The sequence below is a fragment of the Saccostrea echinata genome, unplaced genomic scaffold (genome assembly GCF_033153115.1).
Source record: "Saccostrea echinata isolate AGI-Se365-2 ecotype Australia unplaced genomic scaffold, CSIRO_AGI_Sech_v1 ptg000036l, whole genome shotgun sequence".
NCBI classification, from domain to species: Eukaryota; Metazoa; Mollusca; class Bivalvia; order Ostreida; family Ostreidae; genus Saccostrea; species Saccostrea echinata.
Window position 1 is genome coordinate 155,413 of NW_026889785.1, and position 25,369 is coordinate 180,781.

The window sequence follows — 25,369 nt, forward strand, 5'->3', positions numbered from 1 at the left end:
TTTATGCATTTCTTGTTTTTATCAAATAAATGTGCATTTTGTGGATGAAAAACATTGTCATGAGCAGGATTATCAGTGTTTGCTTTTAATTTAATTATATACTGTAAAGCAAGTTTAATTCTTCTTAAGTTTAGAGGTGGTTCATTTGCCTCTGCATATAAACTATCTTTAGGAGATGTTCGAAAAGCCCCCAAGCACAATCTAAGACCTTGATGATGGATTGCGTCGAGAGCTTTTATATAGGAAGTCCTAGCTGATCCATACACAATACACCCATAGTCTAGTTTAGATCTTACTAGAGAGCGATACAGTTTAAGTAGGGTACTTTTATCAGCTCCCCATATTGTGTTTGCTATAACTTTAATAATATCTAGTGCTTTTAAGCATTTTTCCTTGAGCATCTTTATATGTGGAATAAAAGAGTTTTATTATCAAAGATAACACCTAAAAACTTTAATTCTTTAACTACTTTTATTGGATTTCCATTTAATTGCAAATTTGGATCATCATGGGTTTTCCGTTTTAAACAAAATGCACACACGCCGTTTTACTCATTGAAAATTTAAACCATTATTATCGGCCCAATTTTGAATTTTGTTTAGACATGATTGTAACCGCCGCTCAATAAAGTCATCAACATATAAACTACCATGCAAATCCTTTTACTTCAGCCAAACTATTTATTTTAATGCTGAATAATGTGACTGAAAGAATACTTCCTTGTGTACACTCATTTCCTGTTAAAAAATTGTCTGAAACTGTAGCTCCTAATCGCACTTTAAAAGTTCTATCAATATTGTAAAGATCTTTTAAAATACCATATTTCCATGTAGTATCGTACGCTTTTTCTAAGTCAAAAAATATAGATACAGCATGCTCTTTTTTAACAAAAGCATCTCTAATAAAGGTCTCCAATCTTACTAACTGGTCACTAGTACTTCGGTTTTTCTAAAACCACTTTGTGTATTTGTAAGAATGTTATTGGTTCGTTCATTAATCATCCGTTCCATGGTTTTACATAAGCAGCTTGTTAACGCAATTGGTCGATAATTATTAGGGTCTGCATGGTCCTTTCCAGGTTTTTGAATAGGAATAATTGTGGCTTGAGTCCAGGAAGGTGGAAAATCCCCTCGTTTCCAGATAGTATTAAAAATTTGCAGAAGACATTCTTTACTTTCTTTAGGAAGATGTTTAATTATTTGATAGTGGATGTGATCCGGACCTACAGCTGTGTCGTGAGATTTATCTAAAGATTTTTGCAACTTTTTAAAAGTAAATGGTTCATTATAACATTCTTTGTTTTCGGATGTAAAATCTAATGTTTTCTTTTCTTGAGTATTTTTGTATGTTATAAAACTAGGACTCGTGTTGTTTGTCGAGGAATTCTTGCAGATTGCATTGACTATTTCATTAGATATTTCTTTCTTATCAGTAATAATTTGATTTCCACTACTAAGATGTTGATATTTTTCAGGACCTTTACCTTTTATTTTTCTTATTGCGTTCCAAACTTTATTTATAGGGGTATGTGAATTTAGGTTTGAAACAAACTTTTTCCAAGATTTTCTTTTGCTAAAATTAATAGTTCTGCGAGCTTTTGCTCTAAATACACGAAAATTGCTTAAATTTGATGATGTAGGTAATCTATTAAATAATCTTTCTGGGTTTTTTTTTTTGCGAGCTTTTATCGCTTCCTTGCATTCTTCTGTAAACCATTGTTTTTTCGTTATAGTAGAATTTGTCGAGGTTTAAGGTATACATTCGTTTGCGGTATTTAATAGTATTTCAGTAAAATTTTGAATATGATCAGGATGGTTTTTCAAATTTTTCAACAGAAATATTTTGTAAGCATAAGTATTCAAATTTATTCGAATCAGCCTTGTTTAATTTCCAGTTTTGAACACTGTTGTTTTCGGAGGGTTTATGTACTTTAAGAATAATTGGGAAATGATCACTCCCGCATAAATCATTATGGACTGACCAACTTAGATCCAGGAGTAAAGAAAGATCTACTAAACTGATATCTATTGAAGAATATGAACTATTACCCGGTTGCAAGTAGGTGTTTGAGCCGTCATTAAGTATACAAAGATTATGATGCGATATTGCATTTTCGATTATTTTCCCTTTATCTGTGATTTTATCGCTACCCCATAGCGGATTATGGGCATTAAAGTCACCGACAATCTGAAATGGAGCAGGGATTTGTTTTATTAATTTTGTGAGGTCTAAAAGTTGAAATTGATAGTGTGGGGGTACATATACAGAACAAAGGGTAATTGTTTTATCAAGGGAAAGACGTACAGCTACTGCCTGAAGATTAGTTTTCAAACTTATTTGGCTGTGAATGTATTTAATGTTAATTGCTATAGAAGTACCACCAGATGCTCTATCAGTATACATAGTATAGTGTATAATATTAATCTTATCTGTTTCTTTCAAATGTGTTTCTTGTAAACATAAAGCTACCGGGCAATGGTCCTGAATAAGTAATGATAATTCGTTAAAATTAACCCTAAAACCCCGACAATTCCATTGTATGAATGTAGGATGATTCATTTCTATTTCTTATGATGGGAAATGGGTGAAATCCTCCCTTTATTTTTATTGGGCGATTCACTTCGGATTCGCAAGGATGAATGGCATGGTGTAACGTCCATTTCCTCAAAGACCCCAAATTTATTATGCAGAGCGACGGGATCTTTTGCTGCTTTCGGCAATCGATCACTCGACTGCTTCTTAGTGTTTTTAGAGGGAGATCTATTCTGTCTCCCGGATGATTTTGATATAACCGCAGCTCTTGACTTTGATGCAGTCGTAGCCACAGGGTTTGGTGCAGCCACAGCTGCAGAAGCAGGTGTCGAAACAGATTTAGCTTTGTCATTTGATGACGTAGACATTTTAGATGTTAAGATTTGCTGAAGAATATCATTCTCAGAAACCTGAGTAGAAACGTCCTTCATAGAGGACGATTTTAAAACAGTTGCATATGATGTTAAATTTGGTCTAGGAACACTGTACATGTTGACTAGCTTCTTTGCTTCTGGGTACGGTATTCTTTTCTCAGATTTTACTTTTTGAATTTCTTTTTTCCATAAAGGACTTTGTTTTGAGGAAGCCATATGGTTACCTTTACAGTTCTTGCATTTAGGTTCCTTTTGACAACCTTTGCCGTCATGTCCCTCTTCACCACACCTGAAACATGTTTCTGTGCCTTTGCAATTATGTTGTCCATGCCCAAATCCCTGGCATTCGAAACACCGAAGCGGATTTGGGACGAACAGTTCAACTTTCATTTGGCACAACCCAACTTTGATGTTCGTAGGGAGGGTTGGCATTCCAAAGGTAAGAAGGTAAGTATTTGTAGGTTCAATGTTATCGTTACGTTTTTTGGTGAACCGTTTCACAGAGACCACACCCTGGGACTCCAATTCAGATTGGATTTCCTGTTCAGGAATATCATCCAGGTCATGGTCTCTGTCAAATAAAATACCTTTACTTTGGTTGAGTCCACTGTGAACTTTTGGAAGTACAGGTATATCTGCAATTTTTTTTAGTGCCAACAAGGATGCTGAATGCTGTTTTTTGGCTACTTCAATGAGAAGGGCAGCTGTTTTCATCTTTTTAACCGACTTTGGTGTACCAATAACCCCCTGTATACCTTTTTGTATTATAAAAGGCGAAACTTTTGTTGAAGGCTTTGCATGTTGATCTGAAATATGTGCTTCAAGTATGATGAAGCAGGGCCAGTGTTCCACAACAGAAATATTTTGTTCATCATTAAAAGATATTTCAAAACCTGATGGGTATCAACGTTCTTTTTTGAAAGAGCCATGGTTAGTTGAGAAAAGTTTCAGAGTCCTTGCTCCCCGCCTGCCTCGGAGCGCCAACAAGGGCGATATCTAGTCAAACGGACGTCCAGTAAGACTGATACGAAGAGGATACAAAGAAACTATACTCAGACAGAATATGCCTGATTGACCCTAAGCCACCGCTTGATATGTATATATCAACATGGAAACGTCGGTGTATTGGAACATTGCAAAACGAAGATGTATAATTATAGAAATTGCAAAACATCAATACTAAGGCATGCAGATATTATCAGCTCGGCATGACTAGCGGATTGATCAAGTCGGGCCAAACTTGACCTCCCGTCTAGATGAATATGGGGCCAAAATGGAGTGTTGGTCATGTCAGGTGCGTTACACCCAGCACCTGCAGACCTCAACCACCAGGATCCCCTTCTCCACCAACACGGGTTGCAACCCACGGCCAACAGGTTGCCCCATTTAGTCACCTTTTACGACATGCAAGGGGGTGCTAGGGACCTATTCTTATCACCCCGGGTCCCCACGGGGGTTTATTATAACGAGGATAACATAGAAGCCCTTTAGACTCAAACAACACATCCCTTAATAGTACACAAATGTTCAATAATAATAATAATACTTTATTTAAAGAGGGTAACCCGATTAGTGCAATGCACTAGTCTTCCTCGGGACCCTCTAAACATATTAATAATAAGATAATTACATGTATGAAAACATTGTACACAAATTAAATAATACAACATGATGTAAAAATACAAGTACAATTAAAAGTTTAGGACATGGAATTACGTTACTTAAACAGTGTTGCGGCAAGTTATAATAAATTTTTCCACATTTTTACGAAATGTGTGTACAGTTGGTAAAAAACGTATATACAAGGGTAATTTGTTCCATAAATGAACACCGGAATAATGAAAAGAATTTCTAAATTGATTTGTTCGATATTTCGGTAGACGAAGGTCATAGTTGGTTTCAGATCGTAAAACATAATTATTAGAAGAAATAAATTCAAAAGAGTCTCTTAAATAATCAGGTGCCATACCATGAAGTGTTTTGTACAGTAATACATATTTATGAAAATCAATGAACTCATATATGATCAGCCATCCAAGTTTTTCAAACAATGGTAGTGAAGGGGCATCATAAGCCACATCTGATATAATCCGGGCTGCCCTTTTATTCAATTTATAAACTCTATCTATGCCAGCACCTGGCGCATTACCCCAAATAGTTAGACAATAATTTAAAGAAGGCAGAATGTAGGCATTATAGAATAGTTTTCTTGTGTGTAATGGGAGAAATGTTCCTCTTCAAAGTAAACCCTTTTCAGCTACCCTACATTTCCATGTTCATTGCTGAAAGCGGGGCCCTTTGAGATGCTAGCATCTCAATGATATCTAGTTGCGCTCTATTTTTAGAACGCAATTCAAAACATTCAGGTCAAAATTCGCATAGCCTTCTAGAATGAACTGCATTGTCAGGATTACAAAGTACTTTACAATGACTTTCCTTCAACATGTTACCATTTAAATTATAGATGTTCAAAGGGTAATACTTTTTTCGCAAATCTTTATATATAGGACATTCATATATGAAATTTCTACAACAGTTTTACAATAGTGTCAAAAACGATTCTTTTGGGATACAAGGCTTTGAATATCTGTCTATTTCAATTTCTAAAGGGTGTGCAGAAATTCTCAGTTTTGTTAATTTAGATTTATTAATTGGAAATTTCAAGTAGTCTTGGAATTCATAGTTCTTTATAATTTGACTTTAAAATAATAATTTACCACATTTGGTGAATTCAATGTTCTGAAGTTGCAAATTAACATTTTTTACGTAGAAATTCTTCAAGTAGCTGCTAAATGTGTTATCAGTAATATCTAATGATGGAAATTTAAGTTTCTTTTTTTAATTTATCAATCTGACACTGCCAATTACCCTTTACACCATTATTATATAGATTGTCATCTTCTAAGAAAGCAGCAATAAGAATTTTATTTCTAATTCCATTTTTATTATTATGGTTTTTTAGTCTCTTGTAATATTTAAACATAGAGATGAAAGCTTTGCAACAAATAGGTAGTGTTCCTAGCTCATATTTAATGGCTAAATTTGAAGCTTTTCTCTGTACATCCAAGATGTCTTTAAATATTAAATGCTGTATCTTTTCAAAAGGTAGTTGATCACAATTATTTATATTAATATTAAAGTCTGAAATCCATATCTCAGAACCATACAAAATGATAGGTTCAATAAGTGAAGAATATAGTTTTAAAAGAGTTTTAACAGATAAGTTATTATGAAATGGTAAAGAGTGTTTCATTGCATAAAAAGCTTTTCTTGCACGGTCAGCTAGGTGTTCAGCTGCATACTTAAGTTTACCATTATAAGTAAAAATAATTCCCATATATTTATATTCATGTTCAAGATGAACTATTGAATGATTATAATAAAAACAATGTTGAGCTGTGTCAACTTTCTTATTTGAGAAAATCATTGCTTTAGTTTTATCAAGGTTAACAGTCAATTTTGATTTTATGCAATATTCTGAGACACAGTCTATTGAGTTTTGGAGACCTTCTTTAGTAATAGAGAGGAGAATTAAGTCATCTTCAAAGAATAAATGTCCGACATCAATATTCTGTAATTCAGGAGGGTTTGTGTTATAATTGACTAACTGCCAGTAGAAGCCAGCAATAAATATATTAAAAAGTGTTGGGGAAAGATTATCTCCTTGTTTAACCCCGCGTGTAGCTAGTAAATGTTCACTATAGCAAGATTCAACTTTACAGCAATATTTAGTGTTTGAGTACATATTATTTATAACATTGTCAAATTTCCCACCTATGCCCTTTTGGTATAGTTTGTGTAACATTAAAGTTCGATCAACTGTATCAAAGGCTTTGGTAAAATCCACAAAACATGCATAAATGTTTTGTTTCTTATATTTCAAATACTTATTTATAAGAGGTTTTAAAATAAATATGTTATCTTTGGTACGATGGTTTCTTTTGAATCCAAATTGATAATTACTCAGTAGGTCATTTGTTTCCAAGTACGAATTTAGGCGGCATTGTAAAAGTCCATTTAAAAGTTTACCCAGACAGCTTGTAACACTTGATCCTCTATAGTTTGATGGGTCACCAGATTTATAAATAGAAGTTATTTGTACCAAATTCCAGGCCTTGGGTATTTCCCCAGAAAAAAGAATTTTATTAAAGAGTTTTGTTAATATATTTGGAAGTGTACTTGAACCACTTTTAATAAATTCATTGAGTATTAGGTCTTGTCCAGGTGATTTACCAGTTTTTAGATTTTTAATGCCAAGCTTGACTTCACTGTATGTGAAAGGATAGTCAAGGGGAGTAAGTTTCTGTATTTCAGATTCAACTACATGTTCACAGGAGTTATTGCCCTTAGAACACAGTAAGTTTTGATAGTGATTTATAAATGCTTGAAGTCCTGGAGTGGAAGAATTTGAGTTTTGCTTAATTTTATTTTTATTTAGGACCTTCCAAAAATCTTTTGAATTGTTCTGATTTAGGTTGTCGATGTTGTCAGTTACTGTCTTATAAAATGCATGTTTTGATTTCTTTTTCATTCTATTAAATTCTCGTTTAGCATTTTGTGAAAGCCTGTAATAAATTGTAATCTTTTGGATTAATTTGAATTCTTCTTCCAGGTTTGCGGACTTCTCTTTTTAGTAGAGATATATCATTAGACATCAAAGGTTTTGGTTTTCTTTCTCTTATTTTACAATTATACATTGTTGGTTTCAAGAGAAGGGTTTTAGATGCAGCTGTTAAGTATATTTTAGTTAATTTACTGTTAATATCATCAATACTGATGTCTTTCTCATTTAGACTTTTATCAAGTTTAACTAGGCTGTTAGAGCTTTCTAAATCAACAAGGGCTGTTTGGTAAGCAAGTTTACATCGATTAGACCAAATGGACTGTCCTTTCAAGGGGGTAGATCTGCATTCAATATATGGTTCACATTTAACTGAGCAATTAAAAGCACCACACTTAAATCTAGTACAAATAATGTTATGATCAGACAATTCTGAAGGTGGCGTAACATTGAAATACAGTACATTATGTAAAACATGGCTGGTAGCCAACATGTAATCAACACAACTAGAACCATTAAAATTATAAAATGTACAATAACCAAGGAATCACCAAGGAATCCTGGTGTACGTGCATTGACGTCTCCACTTATAAATACTTCTCCAAGTGACTGAAAATGGGAAACTTCAGTAGTAATTTGAGAAAATATATTTTCAGATGCATCTTTTGATTTATATGGTTTGACATAGCAAAAACACAAGTAGAGTGTTTGTGATGTACAGTTTGGAATAATAACATTTTCTACTCTTATCCATTAGGAGTTGTCAGATTCTTTTTTTTTAGTAAAATGTTTATAAATTTCTTTTTTAACAAATACTATAAGACCTCCAGACTTTCTGCCCTTCTTTTTTACCTTTTTGGCATTTAGTACAAAGGGAGAAGCAAATCCAGGAAGATTGTGTGGTGAATCCTGCATGGTTTAAGAAAAACAAATAACATCAGAATTATGACATAAAGAACTGAAAAATTCAATATTATCATCAAATTTTGATTTACTAAAACTATGAATGTTCCGGTAAGCACTATTGAGAATTCTGCAATATATTGGAACAACTGACTAGACCTGTTATATAATTTAAATCATAATTATACATTTGAAAAATGTGTTATATATGCAGTGGAAATTCTCAACTCTAACAAAATTTAACAATAAATGTTGACATAAATTTTGCTTGTTATTTGTACAGTGAAAATTCAAACTTCATTCAGGATATTTTTCAAAATACAAGTGAACATAAACATTTTTTTCTTTCCTATTTTTACACTAATTGTGCTAGCCTGTGCATCAGTTCACAGAATTCCCTATGGTGTCGTTGGGAGGTTCTGGAATCCTTACGTGGAGGAGGAGGGCCATGCATTTCCATTTTCGCTGGTTGTTCAATTTTCTTGTACTGGCATTGTGTAAATTCTGACTCTAACTTGTGTACGGTTTTAGTCCGATTTCAGGATTGAGGTGGAGTTTCAAGGTTCTGACAAGGGCGGTTTTTACTTTTGGTTAAGATGTATTTTATCGTGTGCATATAGGTCAAGTCTTCATCCATGAATGTTATCAGATTTTATAATGCACACATTTTGGAACTTCTCCGTTAGCTTTACAGGCTCTGAATTGTAGTGACATACTAATTGGTTAAATTTAGTGTGCTGGTATAGTCGTGGACGTCACAGCCAGTTAACCATAAAACAATGAACTACACACATGGATTCGTAAACTGTATTGAATTTGTGTTAGTGTTTGTGTGGTAAAAGGCTACAAATTAAAGAAAAACAATCATAAGAATTTTGACAAAGGATCTGAATAAACAATGTCATTTACACAGTTCGGTTGTATTTATAATACTGATAAAAAATATTGTGTACGTATGAAACAGCCATATGAAGTTCGAATACAAATGATATGATCCGACATTCACAAGAGGTTCGCTTTATCAAAGTTACCACGTGAGCAAAATATCTGCATACAACATACATGAAATAAAGGTGAATTCCGGCATGTTCCAACAATCTCAATTTTACAAGTAAACAATATGTGCATTTACCTGATGCTAATAAACATTCACAACAGATTAAATTTAATGCAAACATATATAAACGAAGTCAAAACTTACACTGTAGTAGGCCAAACTTCACATTACAATGTTTGCAAAATGTTATACCGCCTTGGCGGAAATAGTAAGCAAACCCTTTTCAGGTACTTGTTAATTCGACCCAAAAATTGTTCGTATGATAAGCATCACATTCAGTGTCATGTAATCTTTCAAAGGCTTTGAATAAGTGCACACGAACATCGGGTGAGATTTTTTGCAACATTCGGTTCATATCCTCTATAACCATCGATATAGGTTTGTTGGCTAAATCATTGCATCCCACTCCAATTACAATATGATTTGGTGAGTATTGAAGTTGATTCAGGTGCTCAGATGCACCATCAATGTTTTTCTTGCCTTGGCCAAGAACAGTGAAATGAACTTTTTGATGTTTGTAAAATTTTTCTGCAACAAGTCCATTTCCATGCGAATCAAAAATGATTTCAATGGTATTCTCTATTAAATTATCAAATCTGTTTTGGGTACTTATTGCTACTTCATAATTTCCATCTGCATCATTTATCGAGTCATCACATTCTGGCATTTCTTCCAACTTTTTTGATAATAGGGTAGTATTTTCAATTTGTAATTTGTCTAGTTCATCTTTTGCTTTACAAAGTTCATTTTTCAGGGAGTTGTTTTCACCTTGCAAATCTTTCAGATTAGTTCTTGAGACCTCTGCTTTCATACTTTTTCTCAGATTTCTGTTTTCATTATGTTGAGTAGCCATTGTGTGGATTTGATTTTGCATGGAATTAACTGTCAAACAGAGTTCATCAAGTTTTTCATTCTGTTGGTTAGCGATTGTGTGAATTTGATTTTGGATGGAATTAACTGACACACTGAGTTTATCAAGCTTTTCTTCAAATGTTTTAAGCATTTTGCAAAGATTTGTTTCAATGTTTTGAAGAGGCATGTAGGATGCATTTCCTATAGGCGATTGAAGTAGATCAGCAGGTGATTTCGGTGTCACCAGCCTTGGTACTACTTTCTCCGTCTGATGATGATTATTTGGGCAATCAACAGAGAGTGTCCTTTTTGGTGTATTTTGTAACTCTTTCTCGTGTGCCCGTTGAGTATGTTGATTGCTGGTTTCAACAATTGATTTAAGGTATTCAAATTCCTTAGTGGCCCATTTTGTGAAAAGGGTACCTTGGATTGTCACAAGAAATGTTGTTAAAAATACATGAATTGTAACAAACTTTTGGTTAGAGTCATCGTTCTTCAAGATTCTGATTTGTATTTCATCATGTACTTTGTCACTCCGTTTGCTTAGTCTATCAGTCCATTCAACTAAGTAGTCTTCATTGTTACCCAGTTCAATGTGGTAGCGGAATGTCAGGCAGTGGGATCCAGTGTAAAAGACGTTCTTCACTTGCTACACGAAATGCGGTCATCTTTGCCGCAGGTTCGTAAATATTCATGTCAATAACTTCAACTTGAGCATTTACACCCTTTCCATAGGTTTGTTTGGGGTTAAAGGGATGTCATAAATTTCTAAGCAGTTTGTTGGTTTTTAATTCTTCCATTTTGGGGAAGTAACAAGAGTTACCGGTTCAATTTTCTTCAAATTTAAGAAGCCAGGCGCCATTTTTAATAATCGTCTTTACACGTGGTTGCAATAAAAATACTACAGTTTCAGTAATTAGAATAAAAATTTTCTCTCTTTAAGTAATTAAAATACCTCTATGTAACTCCCTTTCATGTTTTTTTTTTTTTTTTTATAAATTAAAGTCAGTATTCTTCGTAAATATACATCTATTGATTCATTTTCTCTCCTTCCCTTACCATGTGCGTCTATTTATACATCTTATATTCATAAGTATTGATGCTACCGAGGATGTTGGTTCACTTGGTAGGCTGATCAACGATGAAAAGAAGAATCCTAATGTGAAACCTTCTTTGAAAGAGGATGAAAGCTTACCACGTGTCTTTTTCAAGGCACTTAAAGATATTGATCATTTAGACGAAATCCGATATGACTATGGTGGAGGTCCTTACCCCTGGCGTAGCAAGGTGAAATATTAATTTTTCATCGAGTAGAAGAACGCGGTTTTTACCATTTAAAATAATGGAAGACTCAAGCGGTTTAGCATGTTCACGACATACTGGGTATATATATTCAATCTGAATACTGATTTTTTTTATTTTTATTGAAATTGTATAGGCAGTAAAATGGAGTTGTTCATGGCTGAAGACAAAAGAAGATCGACATTTACTAATACTACCAAGGTACTGATATATTCTAGATGTCTACAGTACGATCTTTTAGATATAAAGATTCTTACTTTTTAAAATGTTAATTCTTCTAATGCCAGCAGGTCTACTTCACTGGAAGACAAATAGTTCAGCTTAAACAGTGGGTTTTGGACGACTACCGTCATCTGGTATTGAGAACAAAACAACATTCCGTATTCAATAGAACTGTTCATCTCTCTGTGTGAAACCGTTCTCTTGTATATGCATATTAAAAAAATCTACTTAATAAATTTATTTTAAGAATTCTTTTCCAACTTTTTTGTTTGTGTATTATGAACAAATATCTTCCATGATAATTATTGAAAATAAGAAAAATAAATTGGAAGCAATGAATCTGAAAGCAATGAACAACCCAACCCTAACCCTGAGGTGATCAACCATGAAATGAACTTTTAATTATGCTATTAGCCTAACCCTATTTTTCACTAGATGAACCATGAAAAATTATCATACTCTAACCCTGAGGAGTTTAACTTTCAAATGAACTCGTAATTATGTTATTATCTTGACCCTTACCCCTAACGGTGCAACGTTATTTACTACTCATCACTTGTTACCTACCTCACTTTCCATCATTTTATACTTGGTATACCCTGCAGCATTACCCATGAATCCCAAACTCTATACAATTCACCAAGTATTTGGTATTTACATTAAACATCTAAAATCAATACTGAACAATCAGTACTAAGTACACTCTAATGTATTACCTATCACTCTTTGCCTAGAACACGAAGTTGCAATATCCGTTGCTTGGAATACCCTGATGCACTTCCAATCACAGTAATTTGGCTGCACTCATCATTCATTCATTAATACACTAAATCACTACCAATAACTCTTTACCAAGTATACCCTTACACTCCTTCTTACTCAAAACTAGGTATATACTTACTCATTATTTTTAACTAGTTACTTAGTATAACTTCCTTCTCTATCTGTAAGTCGTTCTTCTCAGATGTGCTGAGTGAGCGGGATACATAAGCAATCGGCCATAAGGAGAGGCGTCTGTCGCAAGACATAAGGGTAGGTCTGTATCATAATGGGTAAGTACTTCATCTGATGTGATTAGCTTTTTAAGGCGTCCTTACAGTCTTTTGTCCAACATCACTTGCGGTCCTTCTCAAGTAAGTTGTACAGTGGGTGAAGCACTGTATATAAATTGGGAATAAAACGTGCATAGTAGTTCACAATCCCCAAGAATGAACGAAGTTCGGACACATTAGTAGGCTGTGGTGCATTTACAAATGCTTCTATCTTACTCTGTGTCTTTTGTAAACCATGAAGGTCAATTTCATGCCCACAGAAAGATACTTTATCCTTGTCCAGGTTTACTCTGAGTCCTTATTCTGCCAATCTGCTGAGCACAGCATCTAAATTCCGCAAACGTTCTGCTTCATCTTTGCCTGTGATGATCGTATCGTCAATGATACACTTCACACCAGGAAGTCCCTGAAGCACGACATCAATTGAACGCTGCCAAATTGCTGGCGCAGATGCAACACCATACACTAGGCGATTGTAACGATATAAGCCCTTTTCTGTGTTGATGGTCAGTAAATGACGCGATTCTTCTTCTACCTCCATCTGTATGTAGGCATGTTTTAAATCCACTTTTGAGAATTGTTGTCCTCCAGACAAAGCAGCAAATTAACTTCAATTCTTGGAAGAGGGTACTGGTCAACTTCTAATACTGGGTTAAGAGTCACCTTGAAATCTCCACACACACGAACTGAACAATCCGTCTCACTGACTGGTACAATGGGCGTTGCCTATTCACTACAGTTGCACTTTTCCAGGGGCATGTTTGATTGAATAAACTCGAGTAACTCTAAGGTTAAGTTAGTGCATGCGCAGAGGGTAAACTCCGTAAATGCGGAAAAAACGACAATTGGTGTAATGTCTCCGAATCAACTATGTATGAGTTAACTTTTTGTTTTGTTTGTTAGAAGAGTTACTTCCCGTAGTGTTGGCAAGCGCCATATTTGTACATGTGCAAAAGTGTTACTAGATTTTGTGACTTTGTAGCCCTATAGCGTAAGTACACTTTCATAAGTTATAAACATAAGATCTTAATATTCATGTGTTAGGACGCAAACCTTTATTGTCAAATATTTCAGTAATTTAAAGCATTATCTACGCATGGTTAACATGACCTGGTTTTTTGTGTAAGGCTAAGCACGTGGTTCGTGTTCAAATCATTTTTTGAGATTTATACAATCTAGTCACTATGTTATACTTGTATATGTGAATTTGTAAGGATAATTTGTTGATTTCTTGCTGAGTTATTATTACATGCCAGTTTTATTGCTTATAAATTGATTGCTGTTAAAAGAAAAAAGTATGGAAACCCGGTTTGGTCATAAATGTAGCATAATAGAGTCAATGTTTTAAGTCGATCATTTTGTACGTAATTTCTTATAACCTTTTTTGTAATTTACAGTCTTTTACTACGTTGATGCTGAATAAAAACAATGAGTCAGTATAGTAAAAGAGCTAGGACTACGTAGGCAGTCATGGAGAACCAGGGCGGTTCAACCACACCACACAAATCTCCTCTAACAGATCAGCGTTCTCAGAGATCTACTAGACAGTTGACAGCGGCAGGGAGGCAAATGTATGAACAGCATGTGAATAAATTCTGTGACAAACTACGAAAGCTTAGAAAGAAACTAGAAAATGAAATGAAATACTCGTACAATGAACTTACAACTGGAAAGACAGAAATCCTGGTAATTTTGAAAGAAAGTTTACTGAAACTTACTCAGGACTACCATAACATTAGTGAAGAGTTTCTGAATTTTCTTGTAAGAACAAATACTGAGGACAGCAGAAGAGAAAAAGCTGCACAAGAGGTAGTCATATCCTCCTTGGAACAGAAAGTAGAAAGTATCCTCCAGGAAATTGACACAATCATGGAACAACAGGATACAGATACAAAGTATTCACCAGATTCAAAATCCAAACTCTCTCATGACCTGAAAGACAATGCGTCTCTTAAAGGCACAGCAAGATCTGTGAGTGGGAGGTCAAGATCAAGCAGGTCATCAGCATCTAGAAGTACGACTTCCAGAAGTACAACTTCCATGTTATTGGAACAGAGGGTAAAAGCAGAGGCAGCCAAAGCAAGACTGCAATTTGTACAGAAAGCTTCAGAATTAAAGAAAGAGCAAGCAAGGCTTGATGAACAGGAGAAAAAGTCTAAGGCAGAGACCCTCAGGAAAAAAGCAGAGTTAGAGACAGAGTTAGAGTGTCTGGACGCACAAAAGGAATTAGCAACAGCCCAAGCAGAGTTACGAGCAATGGAGGAAGACAATGGAGACATAGACAATTTAACTAGAACATCTATTTCTAATATTGACTCCTCAGAACGAACAAGAAAATTCATTGAAGAAGTTAACCTGTTAAGGAATTTGGAGTTGGTTCCAGCAACAGAAAATGTAGAATACACCCAACCGAAAGTTTCAGCAGCAAACAATACTGCTACTCACTCTCCAATTTGTGAACCATCATTTTCATTGAATCCTGAGGCTCGACCCTTTGAATCACAGAAAGACAACCTAGTCAATCTAGCAAGCTTTATGTTGAAAAAGGATCTGATGCTTACAAGACTTGTTAATTTTGATGACAAGCCAGAGAACTTTGTAGCATGGAAGGCAAGTTTCAAATCTGTGGTTCAGGATGAATTAGTTACACCTCTCGAAGAATTAGACTTATTGATCAGATGGCTCGGCCCTGAGTCCAAGGAACATGCTAAAAGCATCAGAGCAGCAACAGTAGGGAATCCCTCTCGAGGATGCCAGACCTTATGGGCTAGATTAGAGGAAAGATACGGTTCACCGGAATTAGTTGAAACAGCATTAAAGTCCAAACTTGCAAGCTTCCAGCGACTCAGTGCAAGTGAACCTAGACGACTGTATGAACTCTCAGATATCTTAAGTGAAATATTTGCCTTAAAAGAAAACCCAAGGTACAGCCAACTTTTCAGTTACTTTGACACATCAGTGGGAGTGCTTCCAATAGTACAAAAGTTAACGCCCAGTTTGCAAAACAAATGGACTTCTAAAGCTTCAAAGTATAAGCTGACTCATGGGGTCCCATACCCTCCATTTAGTGTCTTCTGTGACTTTGTAAAGGAAGTTTCAACCATGATGAATGATCCTGGCCTACAAGTAGCTCCAACTTTCGCCAAAGAAAATCGAGACCTGAAAACCCCAAGATTCAACCAGCATAACTTCAAACCAGTAAAATCTGTGACTGTTCAGAAGACTGATTTTAAAGAGTCAACAAGAGACCATAAGGTGACACAGAAGAGATGCCCTATTCACGATGCTGAGCACACATTAAACCAGTGTAGGGCATTCAAGAAAAAATCCATTCGTGATCGTAAACAATACCTGCGAGAGCACAACTTGTGCTATAGATGTTGTGAATCGGACACACACACATTCAAAGCCTGTCACGCAGAAGTGAAATGTGAGGATTGTGGAAGTGTGCAGCATCCCACTGCTCTTCATCCGCCTGAGAGCTCTCAGGGCCAGAGACAGCATGGCGGGGAGGAAGGTAATATTCTCACGAAATGTACAGCTGTGTGTGGAGAACAGTTTTCTGGACGTTCATGTGCAAAGGTCGTCTTGGTAGATGTGTATCCGAAGGGAAAACCTTCAAAACGTCTGCGCCTTTATGCTCTTGTTGACGACCAGAGTAATACAACACTTGGAAGATCTGAGCTGTTCGACTATATGGATGTTCCCAATAGTCAAATTCATTCATTTACGCTTACCTCATGTGCTGGACGCATTCACTCAAGCGGTCGCAGAGCCTCTGATTTGATGATAGCTGCAGTCGATGGATCCATTGTAATGGAACTTCCTACTATTACAGAGTGCAATGAGATTCCAGATGAGCGACACGAGATACCGACTCCAGAAGTCGTCAAACACCACCCGCATCTTAGGGATCTATCATTACCTCCACTTGACACAGATGCCAAAATACTTTTACTGATTGGTAGAGACTTGATACAAGCACATCATATACATGATCAGCGAGTAGGACCTAAGGACTCACCCTTTGCACAGAAGTTGAGTCTTGGTTGGGTAGTGATAGGAGATGTGTGCCTTGGCAGATTACACAAGCCACACGGTGTCACTGTCTACAAAACTACAGTGATTGAAGATGGCCGTCAGTCCATTTTCGAACCATGTCAAAACAGTTTCCGCCTGACAGAGGGCATTGTGCCACACCAGGATGTGGTAAAGAAAGACATTTTCCAAATATCAGCGGACGATGACCAAGTTGGCCTCTCTGTAGATGATCGTCAATTCCTGCAGATCATGGAGGAAGGTTTTGAGAAAGATTCCAGTGGAAAGTGGAAAGCTCCATTACCGTTTAGAAAACCAAGGCCAGTCTTGAAACAACCGACTTCAAGCTTTGAAGAGGGCCCACATGTTGGATGCTAGTCTTGAGAGGAACTCAGTGAAAAAAGAACATCTTGTGACTTTCATGAGAGGACTCATAGACAGTGGTGCAATGGAGGTGGCTCCGCCTTTGCCTGCAGGGAAAGAATGCTTTTACTTACCTCTCTTTGGAGTTTATCACCCGCGGAAGCCTGACAAAATACGCGGTGTATTTGATTCGTCCGTTAAATACAAGGGCCTATCCCTCAATGGAGTACTGCTATCAGGACCAAACCTGACCAATGAACTACTGGGAGTCCTTATGCGCTTCCGTATGAACAGAGTGGCCTTTATGGCAGATATAGAACAGATGTTTTATTCATTCCTGGTCCGAGAGGACCATAGAGATTTTCTACGTTTCTTCTGGCACAGAAACAATGAACCGTGTGAAGAGTTAATTGAATACCGAATGCGGGTGCATGTGTTTGGGAATACACCCTCGCCGGCGGTAGCAACATATGGCTTACGCAAGACAGTTGAAAAAGCGGAAGTTGAGGTACAGAATTATGTTACCCGAAATTTTTATGTTGATGATGGGCTCATGTCTGTGGGATCAAGTGACGAGGCCATAAATCTGCTTCAAAAAACGCAGCAAGTGCTGAAGGACGAAGCCAAGATCAGACTTCACAAGATAGCATCGAACAGCGTTGAAGTAATGGAGGCTTTTCCCGCGGAAGATTTAGAAAAGAATCTGAAGTCGCTCGACATTGCGGCTGATGAGTTACCAATCCAACAGAACCTTGGCTTAGCATGGGACATCAATTCAGATAGTTTGAATTTCAGTGCACGCATCCCAGAAAAACCGTTTACAAAAAGAGGTCTTCTGTCCATAATTAACAGTTTATTTGATCCTCTTGGGTTTATCGCACCTATAGTCATACATGGTAGGATACTTTACAGGGAGATATGTGAGGACAATGATGACTGGGACGAACCTCTACCCAATGATCGTGAAGAAGAATGGACTACATGGAAGCAATCTCTACATGCCTTGGAGAATCTGCGCATTCCGAGGATGTATACTCCAGTGTCCTTGAGTTCTGCTTCCTCAAGCAAAGTTCATGTTTACTCAGACGCCTCCGAAAAGGCAATTTCTGCGGTTGTGTACTTGCAGACAATTGATGATTTAGGTGAAGTCAATATTGGATTTGTCATTGGGAAGTCGAGAATAGCACCTAAACAAGGAAATAATATTCCACGCCTTGAGCTTTGTGCTGCTCTTCTAGCCACGGAACTAGCTCAGACAGTATTCCAACAGCTTGACTTAAATCAAGATTCTGCAAAATACTATACAGACAGCAGGGTCGTTCTAGGATACCTACATAACCGATCTCGTCGATTCTACAATTATGTCAGCAACCGGATCAACATGATACACAGGCGATCTAAACCAGAGCAGTGGACCTTTGTTTCCACACAGGACAATCCAGCTGACATTGGAACTAGGTGTTACACATCTGTTGAGGACATGTCTCAAAGCGATTGGCTCAGAGGACCGATACAACTGAGGTCTGTAGAGAAGGTAGAGGACAAAAGCTTCCCCTTAGTCAATCCAGATGCAGATACAGAAATACGACCCATAGTTTGTGTCAAGAAAACAGAGGTGAAGGAACATTTAGTGGATAGATTTGAGAAGTTCTCCTCTTGGACAAGATTGGTGAATGCAGTCTCATATCTAAAGAGATTTTGCAGAAGAAAAGCTGAGTTTTCTTTGCACAGTATTGAAGATACTCAGGAAGCAGAACGTTTCATTATCAGGGAGACTCAGAGATTCTGGTATGGAGATGATATGAAGAGTTTACAGGAGAAGAAACCACTTCCCTTGAAAAGCAATATCATTGCTCTTCATCCTTTTGTAGATAATAAAGGAATTTTACGTGTTGGTGGACGTCTAAACAAAGCACCCTTCACTATAGATGAAAGAAATCCTGTCATTCTTCCAGGAAAATCCCACATTGCCAGACTTCTCATTACTCATCTGCACGAGAAAGTGTATCATCAGGGTAGACTCATCACGGAAGGTACAGTGAGATCCAATGGCTTTTGGATTATCGGATGTAAGCGCCTTGTTAATTCCATCTTGTACAAATGTGAAGTGTGCAGGAAACTTAGAGGGAAGTTAGAATTTCAACAGATGGCGGACTTACCACCTGACCGAGTTACATCTGGACCTCCATTCAGTTCAGTAGGGGTCGATGTATTTGGGCCGTGGCCAGTAGTGGCACGACGAACTAGAGGGGGCCTTTCCCACAGCAAAAGATGGGCTGTGCTTTTTACTTGTATGAAAACAAGAGCAATACACATTGAGATCATTGAGGAGATGAGCAGCTCATCATTTATTAATGCCTTACGCCGATTCATCTCTATTCGTGGACCTTTGAAGGAAATCCGTTCCGATAGAGGAACCAACTTCTTAGGAGCCCTTGATGACATAAAGGCTGAAGCTGTCTACACTGAAAAGGGACCTATTCACAATTATCTTCTTGAGAATAGGATAACTTGGACTTTCAACCCCCCACATGCGTCACACCAGGGCGGAACCTGGGAAAGGATGATTGGAGTGTCACGAAAAATACTGAACTCAATGTTACTAAATGCGAACACAAAACAACTCACTCATGAAGTCTTGTGCACATTTATGTGCGAAGTTTGTGCCATTGTAAATTCAAGACCCATTTGCTCAATATCATCTGATCCAGAAAATCCACAGATTATCAGCCCTTCGATGTTACTTACTCAGAAGGAATTTCCTGATATTCATCCTGTTAGCTCATCTGACATGAAGGAAATATACAGGAAACAGTGGAAACATGTGCAGTGCTTGTCGGATATCTTCTGGAAGCATTGGAGGAATGGTTACCTCCAGCAACTCCAAGTGCGACGTAAGTGGCAGACTGAACGTCCTGATGTAAAGGTTGGTGATGTTGTTCTTTTGCGCGACAAAGAAGCCCACCGTGGACAGTGGCCACTTGGACTGATTGTGAATGTCTTTAAAAGTGAGTGTGACCACAGAGTAAGAACAGTTGAGGTGCGCATTATCAAGGATGGTAAGCCAACAACATATATCCGCCCTATTACAGAACTTGTTATCTTGATTGACTAAGACAAACATTTGAAAACGTTGCTTGAGAATGTCTTTGTAAATTGTAATATCTTTCAGACATTAGGCGGGGAGTGTAATGTCTCCGAATCAACTATGTATGAGTTAACTTTTTGTTTTGTTTGTTAGAAGAGTTACTTCCCGTAGTGTTGGCAAGCGCCATATTTGTACATGTGCAAAAGTGTTACTAGATTTTGTGACTTTGTAGCCCTATAGCGTAAGTACACTTTCATAAGTTATAAACATAAGATCTTAATATTCATGTGTTAGGACGCAAACCTTTATTGTCAAATATTTCAGTAATTTAAAGCATTATCTACGCATGGTTAACATGACCTGGTTTTTTGTGTAAGGCTAAGCACGTGGTTTGTGTTCAAATCATTTTCTGAGATTTATACAATCTAGTCACTATGTTATACTTGTATATGTGAATTTGTAAGGATAATTTGTTGATTTCTTGCTGAGTTATTATTACATGCCAGTTTTATTGCTTATAAGTTGATTGCTGTTAAAAGAAAAAAGTATGGAAACCCGGTTTGGTCATAAATGTAGCATAATAGAGTCAATGTTTTAAGTCGATCATTTTGTATGTAATTTCTTATAACCTTTTTTGTAATTTACAGTCTTTTACTACGTTGATGCTGAATAAAAACAATGAGTCAGTATAATTGGTGTTACTCTAGTGTTCATTTAAAAAATGGAGAATAATAAAATCGTCTTGATGCTAGTGCTCAATGACTTACTGGTAAATGATAACGAAGATGAAAGCGACACCAACGATGTATTCGTGTTTTATGTGCTGTCAGGGTGTTCTGTAAGGAATCATGTGCCCTCCGTTTAAGACTTCTATGAAATAACTGCTCAAAATTTCTCCGAGGTCGATTTCAGAAGACATTTTCGCTTAATTTGTCAAACATTTTATAAAATAGTGCGTGAAATTGGACCTATCGTTTCAAAAGAAGACCTAGCGTGAAAAAACCTGTTGTTGTTGAGAAAAAATAATGATATGTTTATGGTATTTAGCTAACACTACGAGCATGAGAGAAATATCAGTATTATTTGGGGTGTCAACATATACTGTATATCAATGTGTGAACCCCGTGTGCAGTGCACTTTGCAGCATTCGATCACGGTTGATTTCATGGCCAGACAATCAAAGGCAACAAGAAATTTCGGATCAATTTGAATTGGAATGTAAAATATCTGGAATTGTAGGTGTTATTGATGGAACACACCTAAGACTGAATGGTATTCCTGCCAATGATAATGATTACATAAACAAAAAAGGGTATCCATCTTTACAACTCCAAGTTGTCGTGCACAACTTGAGATTATTCACAGATACATATGTAGGTTGGCCGGGGTCAACACACGATGCAAGAGTGTTCAGAAATTCTCCAATACAAGAAGACCATCGCATCATTTTACCTAATGGATTCATTATTGGTGACTCAGTATATCCACTTAAGGAGTATTTGATGACCCCTTTTAGGGATACTGGCCGATTGGCACCAGCACAGCGACATTACAATCAAAAACTGAGCAGTTGAAGGAAAATTGTAGAACGAGCAATAGGGCTCCTGAAGTGTAGATTCCGAAAACTTGAGAAAGTCCCCTGTTATAATATAGAAAGAGCTTGCAAACTAGTTACTGCAAGTTGCGTTTTACATAACTTATGTGTTTTATCAAATGATTCTGTGCAAGATCTGTTAGACAATTATATCATCTCTGATGATAATGTAAATAATTATGGACCGTTATATGCCAGTGTAGTCCCTGGTATTGTCCGCAGGAATGCTATTGTAACATACTTGGAAAATTTACCATGAATGTTGTTTTCAAAATGTGTCATACATGTGCTGCTGTTTTCATTAAATGCATAATGAATATACTTTACATGCTTGTGTAGTATTTGTATTTAAAAATCAAAACCAGTACATATTCATCAGAGAGGTAATATTACTTGAACATGTTGAATGTATTGGTTTTTTTTAAAAGAATCCAAAAAAAAAATCTATTTTTTTCTTCAAATGTATTGTTTATTATAACGTCAATGACATTGAAAAGAAATTAAACAAATGATGTAAAACATTTCATGAACTTTTAACAACAACAACAATTATATGACCCCTTGTCAACATGATCTAAACAAATATTTTTAAATATTTTCAGATTCTTTTCATTAATTCTTAATCAAAAATTAGGATACAATACAATCAAGAGCAAATTATTTTTGAAAAAGTCAGCTACAAGTAATAACAGAACGTAGAAGAGTAAAACAGAATTGCACTGAATATGTACTATTTTGCACAAACAAATAAAATACCTCATTTAAATTCTCAAAAAAAAGAATAATTAAAATAAAAAATAGCTTTCCAATCTATAACTCTCTTTAAGGGAAAAGGTGGAACTTCTGACATCAGTACAAGTTCACATATTTCAAAACTATATTCTGTATGTGAAATGAATGATTATTTTACATTCCACTGTTTTATTTCACAATATTTCTCAAGAGCTTGGTTAACAATGGAATGAAATTCATTCATACTCAAGGACTTGCTATCGTGTACTTTAATATTACCAGCCTCACTTTGTACTTTCTGATACATTTCATACTCAACTGGCGTGAAAGTTTTGGTTGACACTTGCCTTTGACTTGAAAATTCAACTAAAAATATACTCAAATCCTTTTCGAGAGAAAATTTTTCCCCATTTTCAAAGTTCAAATTTGCACCAAACCTAGAAAAGTATCAAATAATTTCTAAGTAATAATGTGAAAATTCACCAAACAACATTTAAGGCCAACAATAAAAAATGATTTGTTTGATGTACTCCGACCTACCCGTCAAAATTCAAAATCGCCCCCTACTCAATCATTTTTTCAGTACTTTGAATTTTTAATTTTTTTTAATTTCCAGAGAAATAGACATCCTTTCATTTTAAAGATTTATAATTTCTTGAAGAAGCTTTTTCAATGAACGTTTTATGGCATTAAACATTAAATCTATCTTGTCCAGTGTATAATGAAAACATCAATAAATTTCTAAGTTTGTGGGGTTTTTTTTATGACAATAATCAATTTATCAGATAGGGGAAAAAACAACCACCTATTCAAAAATGGTCGGAGTACATCAAACAAAAAAAATTAATGGTGGCCTAAATGAAGTTCAATACAGCAATAGTTAACTCAAAACAGAATTCAAGCAAACTTATGAACAGAACTAATTTTGTTTGCTTAAATTCTGTTTTACACAATCAATCATTTTTTTTTTTATCAAAGACAATCTTTCTTGCTGTTGCTGTTTTAATAAATCTAATTTTTCTTTCTGGAAATCCTCTTGCTTTCGCGAGTATTTTTGCAAGAATTCATAATTCGCATCTTGCCTTGTCTTTCTTTTCTTTTTTTTTTTTTGGAGCCCTTTCCTTGCTTGTGTGACATGGGGAAGATTGACCTGAAGGGGATGTACTGCATTCACTTTCGGAATTGGAATCTTCTTTTCTGCATTTTTCTTTTGAGTCTTTTTCCCCTGTTGACTTTCCATAGATCTTGACTTTCCCTCCATAGATGCCAGGGGAAAACTAGGTTTTGTGCCACTCTTGTTCATCAAATTCATCCATATATTGGCACGTTTTCCTGTCATTGCCCGTTTGAGAATTATGGTCAACTGTTTCTCTTTTTTTTTATATTCTCGTTTCAAACTCTTCCATTTGTTTAAGCATTGAGTGCCAGTTGCTAAAACCCCTTGATTGTTGAGTTCATGAGAGATATTTTGCCATAAGATTATGTAACATTTTGTTGAGTTAAATTTTTCCTCGTAGGTTTTTCTGATTTCAATTAATGCTTTTGTGTCATTCCCAGACCAGATTTTTGTTCCATTATATTAAATAAATATTACTTTTTAGGTAAAAATGGTTGGAATACTTTTATTAGTATTTTTTATTATTGAACTGCATTACCCATCAAGTATGGAAGTAGAAAAGAGTCTTTTAAAATAGACAAATAAAATGTGAAATTGTGGTTAAGGAAAATTAATTTTAAGATAAGATGTATACATGTAAAAAGGAAACCTAATCAAACAAGGTATGAAAGGATACAGAAGTAAATATATACCCTATATACGCATAACTTTTTTAGGGAAGGGGTTTATCCTGAATAATATAAAAATTCCGTTATTATATCAGATAACAAAATATGAAATATGAACCTGAGCTTGAGGCTACACCTTCTTCTGTTTCTCCGGTTAGCTCATCCAATGCTAGTTGTCGGAGGTTTGGATCTAAAATTGACATGTTAGTTTATCTGTAGTGTACTTACGATCAATAAATTACCTCTCCTTTGTAAAAACATGAATTCATATGTGCTGTCTTGTTTTGTCAGATCTAAGAAGCGCCCCCCCCCCCCTCACGATCTGAAACTTTTAGATTCCGTTTATTTTGTTCATAGCACATTGAACTACGCAACTCAATAATAAATTTCTTGAAAAGTAATTAAAAATAAAACTAAGAAAATTCAATATCGCATTTTATCTGTAGAGTTCAATATTTCAACCAACTGAGCAGTAACTAGTGCCTTTATTTTTTCGCCATTTATCTCTAACTCGACTTGAAATCTGTGTGGATAAAACAGTTATATAATAAAAAGTTCCGTAATTCATATCTTGTGTGGGATAAATTGGATATATATTCCTCAAAACTCAAATTTGCATATGTCAAACTTACAATTGTTCTTCGTTTGCCGCTTTTTTTGAAATCTTGTGCTCCTACTAAAAGCTGGAGTTAACTTTTTCAACACGTGTTCAACACTAGTGTCGTAAAATGTATGTTTTATTGACAACTCCGGAAACCCGAGGTACTCGAGTCGTTCAATCAAATGCACCCCAGGACACCAACTTCTCTAGCCACAGGCTTTATTCTTTCTCCTGTGTAAGTCTTTAGCAAAGTGTCACTAGGTTTCATCTTGACATTTGGAGATTTCTCCTTGAATATTTTCTCAGGAATTAC

General features: G+C 35.9%; 2 protein-coding genes across 2 annotated transcripts; one reads left to right on the forward strand and one right to left on the reverse strand.

Annotated features, from left to right (window-relative positions):
• Positions 1-2,561: 2,561 nt before the first annotated feature.
• Positions 2,562-3,620, reverse strand: LOC133199803 (uncharacterized). The gene has a single exon (XM_061335632.1). The coding sequence runs from the start codon at positions 3,618-3,620 to the stop codon at positions 2,562-2,564; it is 1,059 nt and encodes a 352-aa protein (XP_061191616.1).
• A 13,694-nt stretch (positions 3,621-17,314) lies between these two features.
• LOC133199804 (uncharacterized) lies at positions 17,315-21,918 on the forward strand. Its single transcript, XM_061335633.1, has 2 exons — positions 17,315-20,315; positions 21,584-21,918. The coding sequence occupies exons 1-2, from the start codon at positions 17,315-17,317 to the stop codon at positions 21,916-21,918; spliced, it is 3,336 nt and encodes a 1,111-aa protein (XP_061191617.1).
• Positions 21,919-25,369: the final 3,451 nt, after the last annotated feature.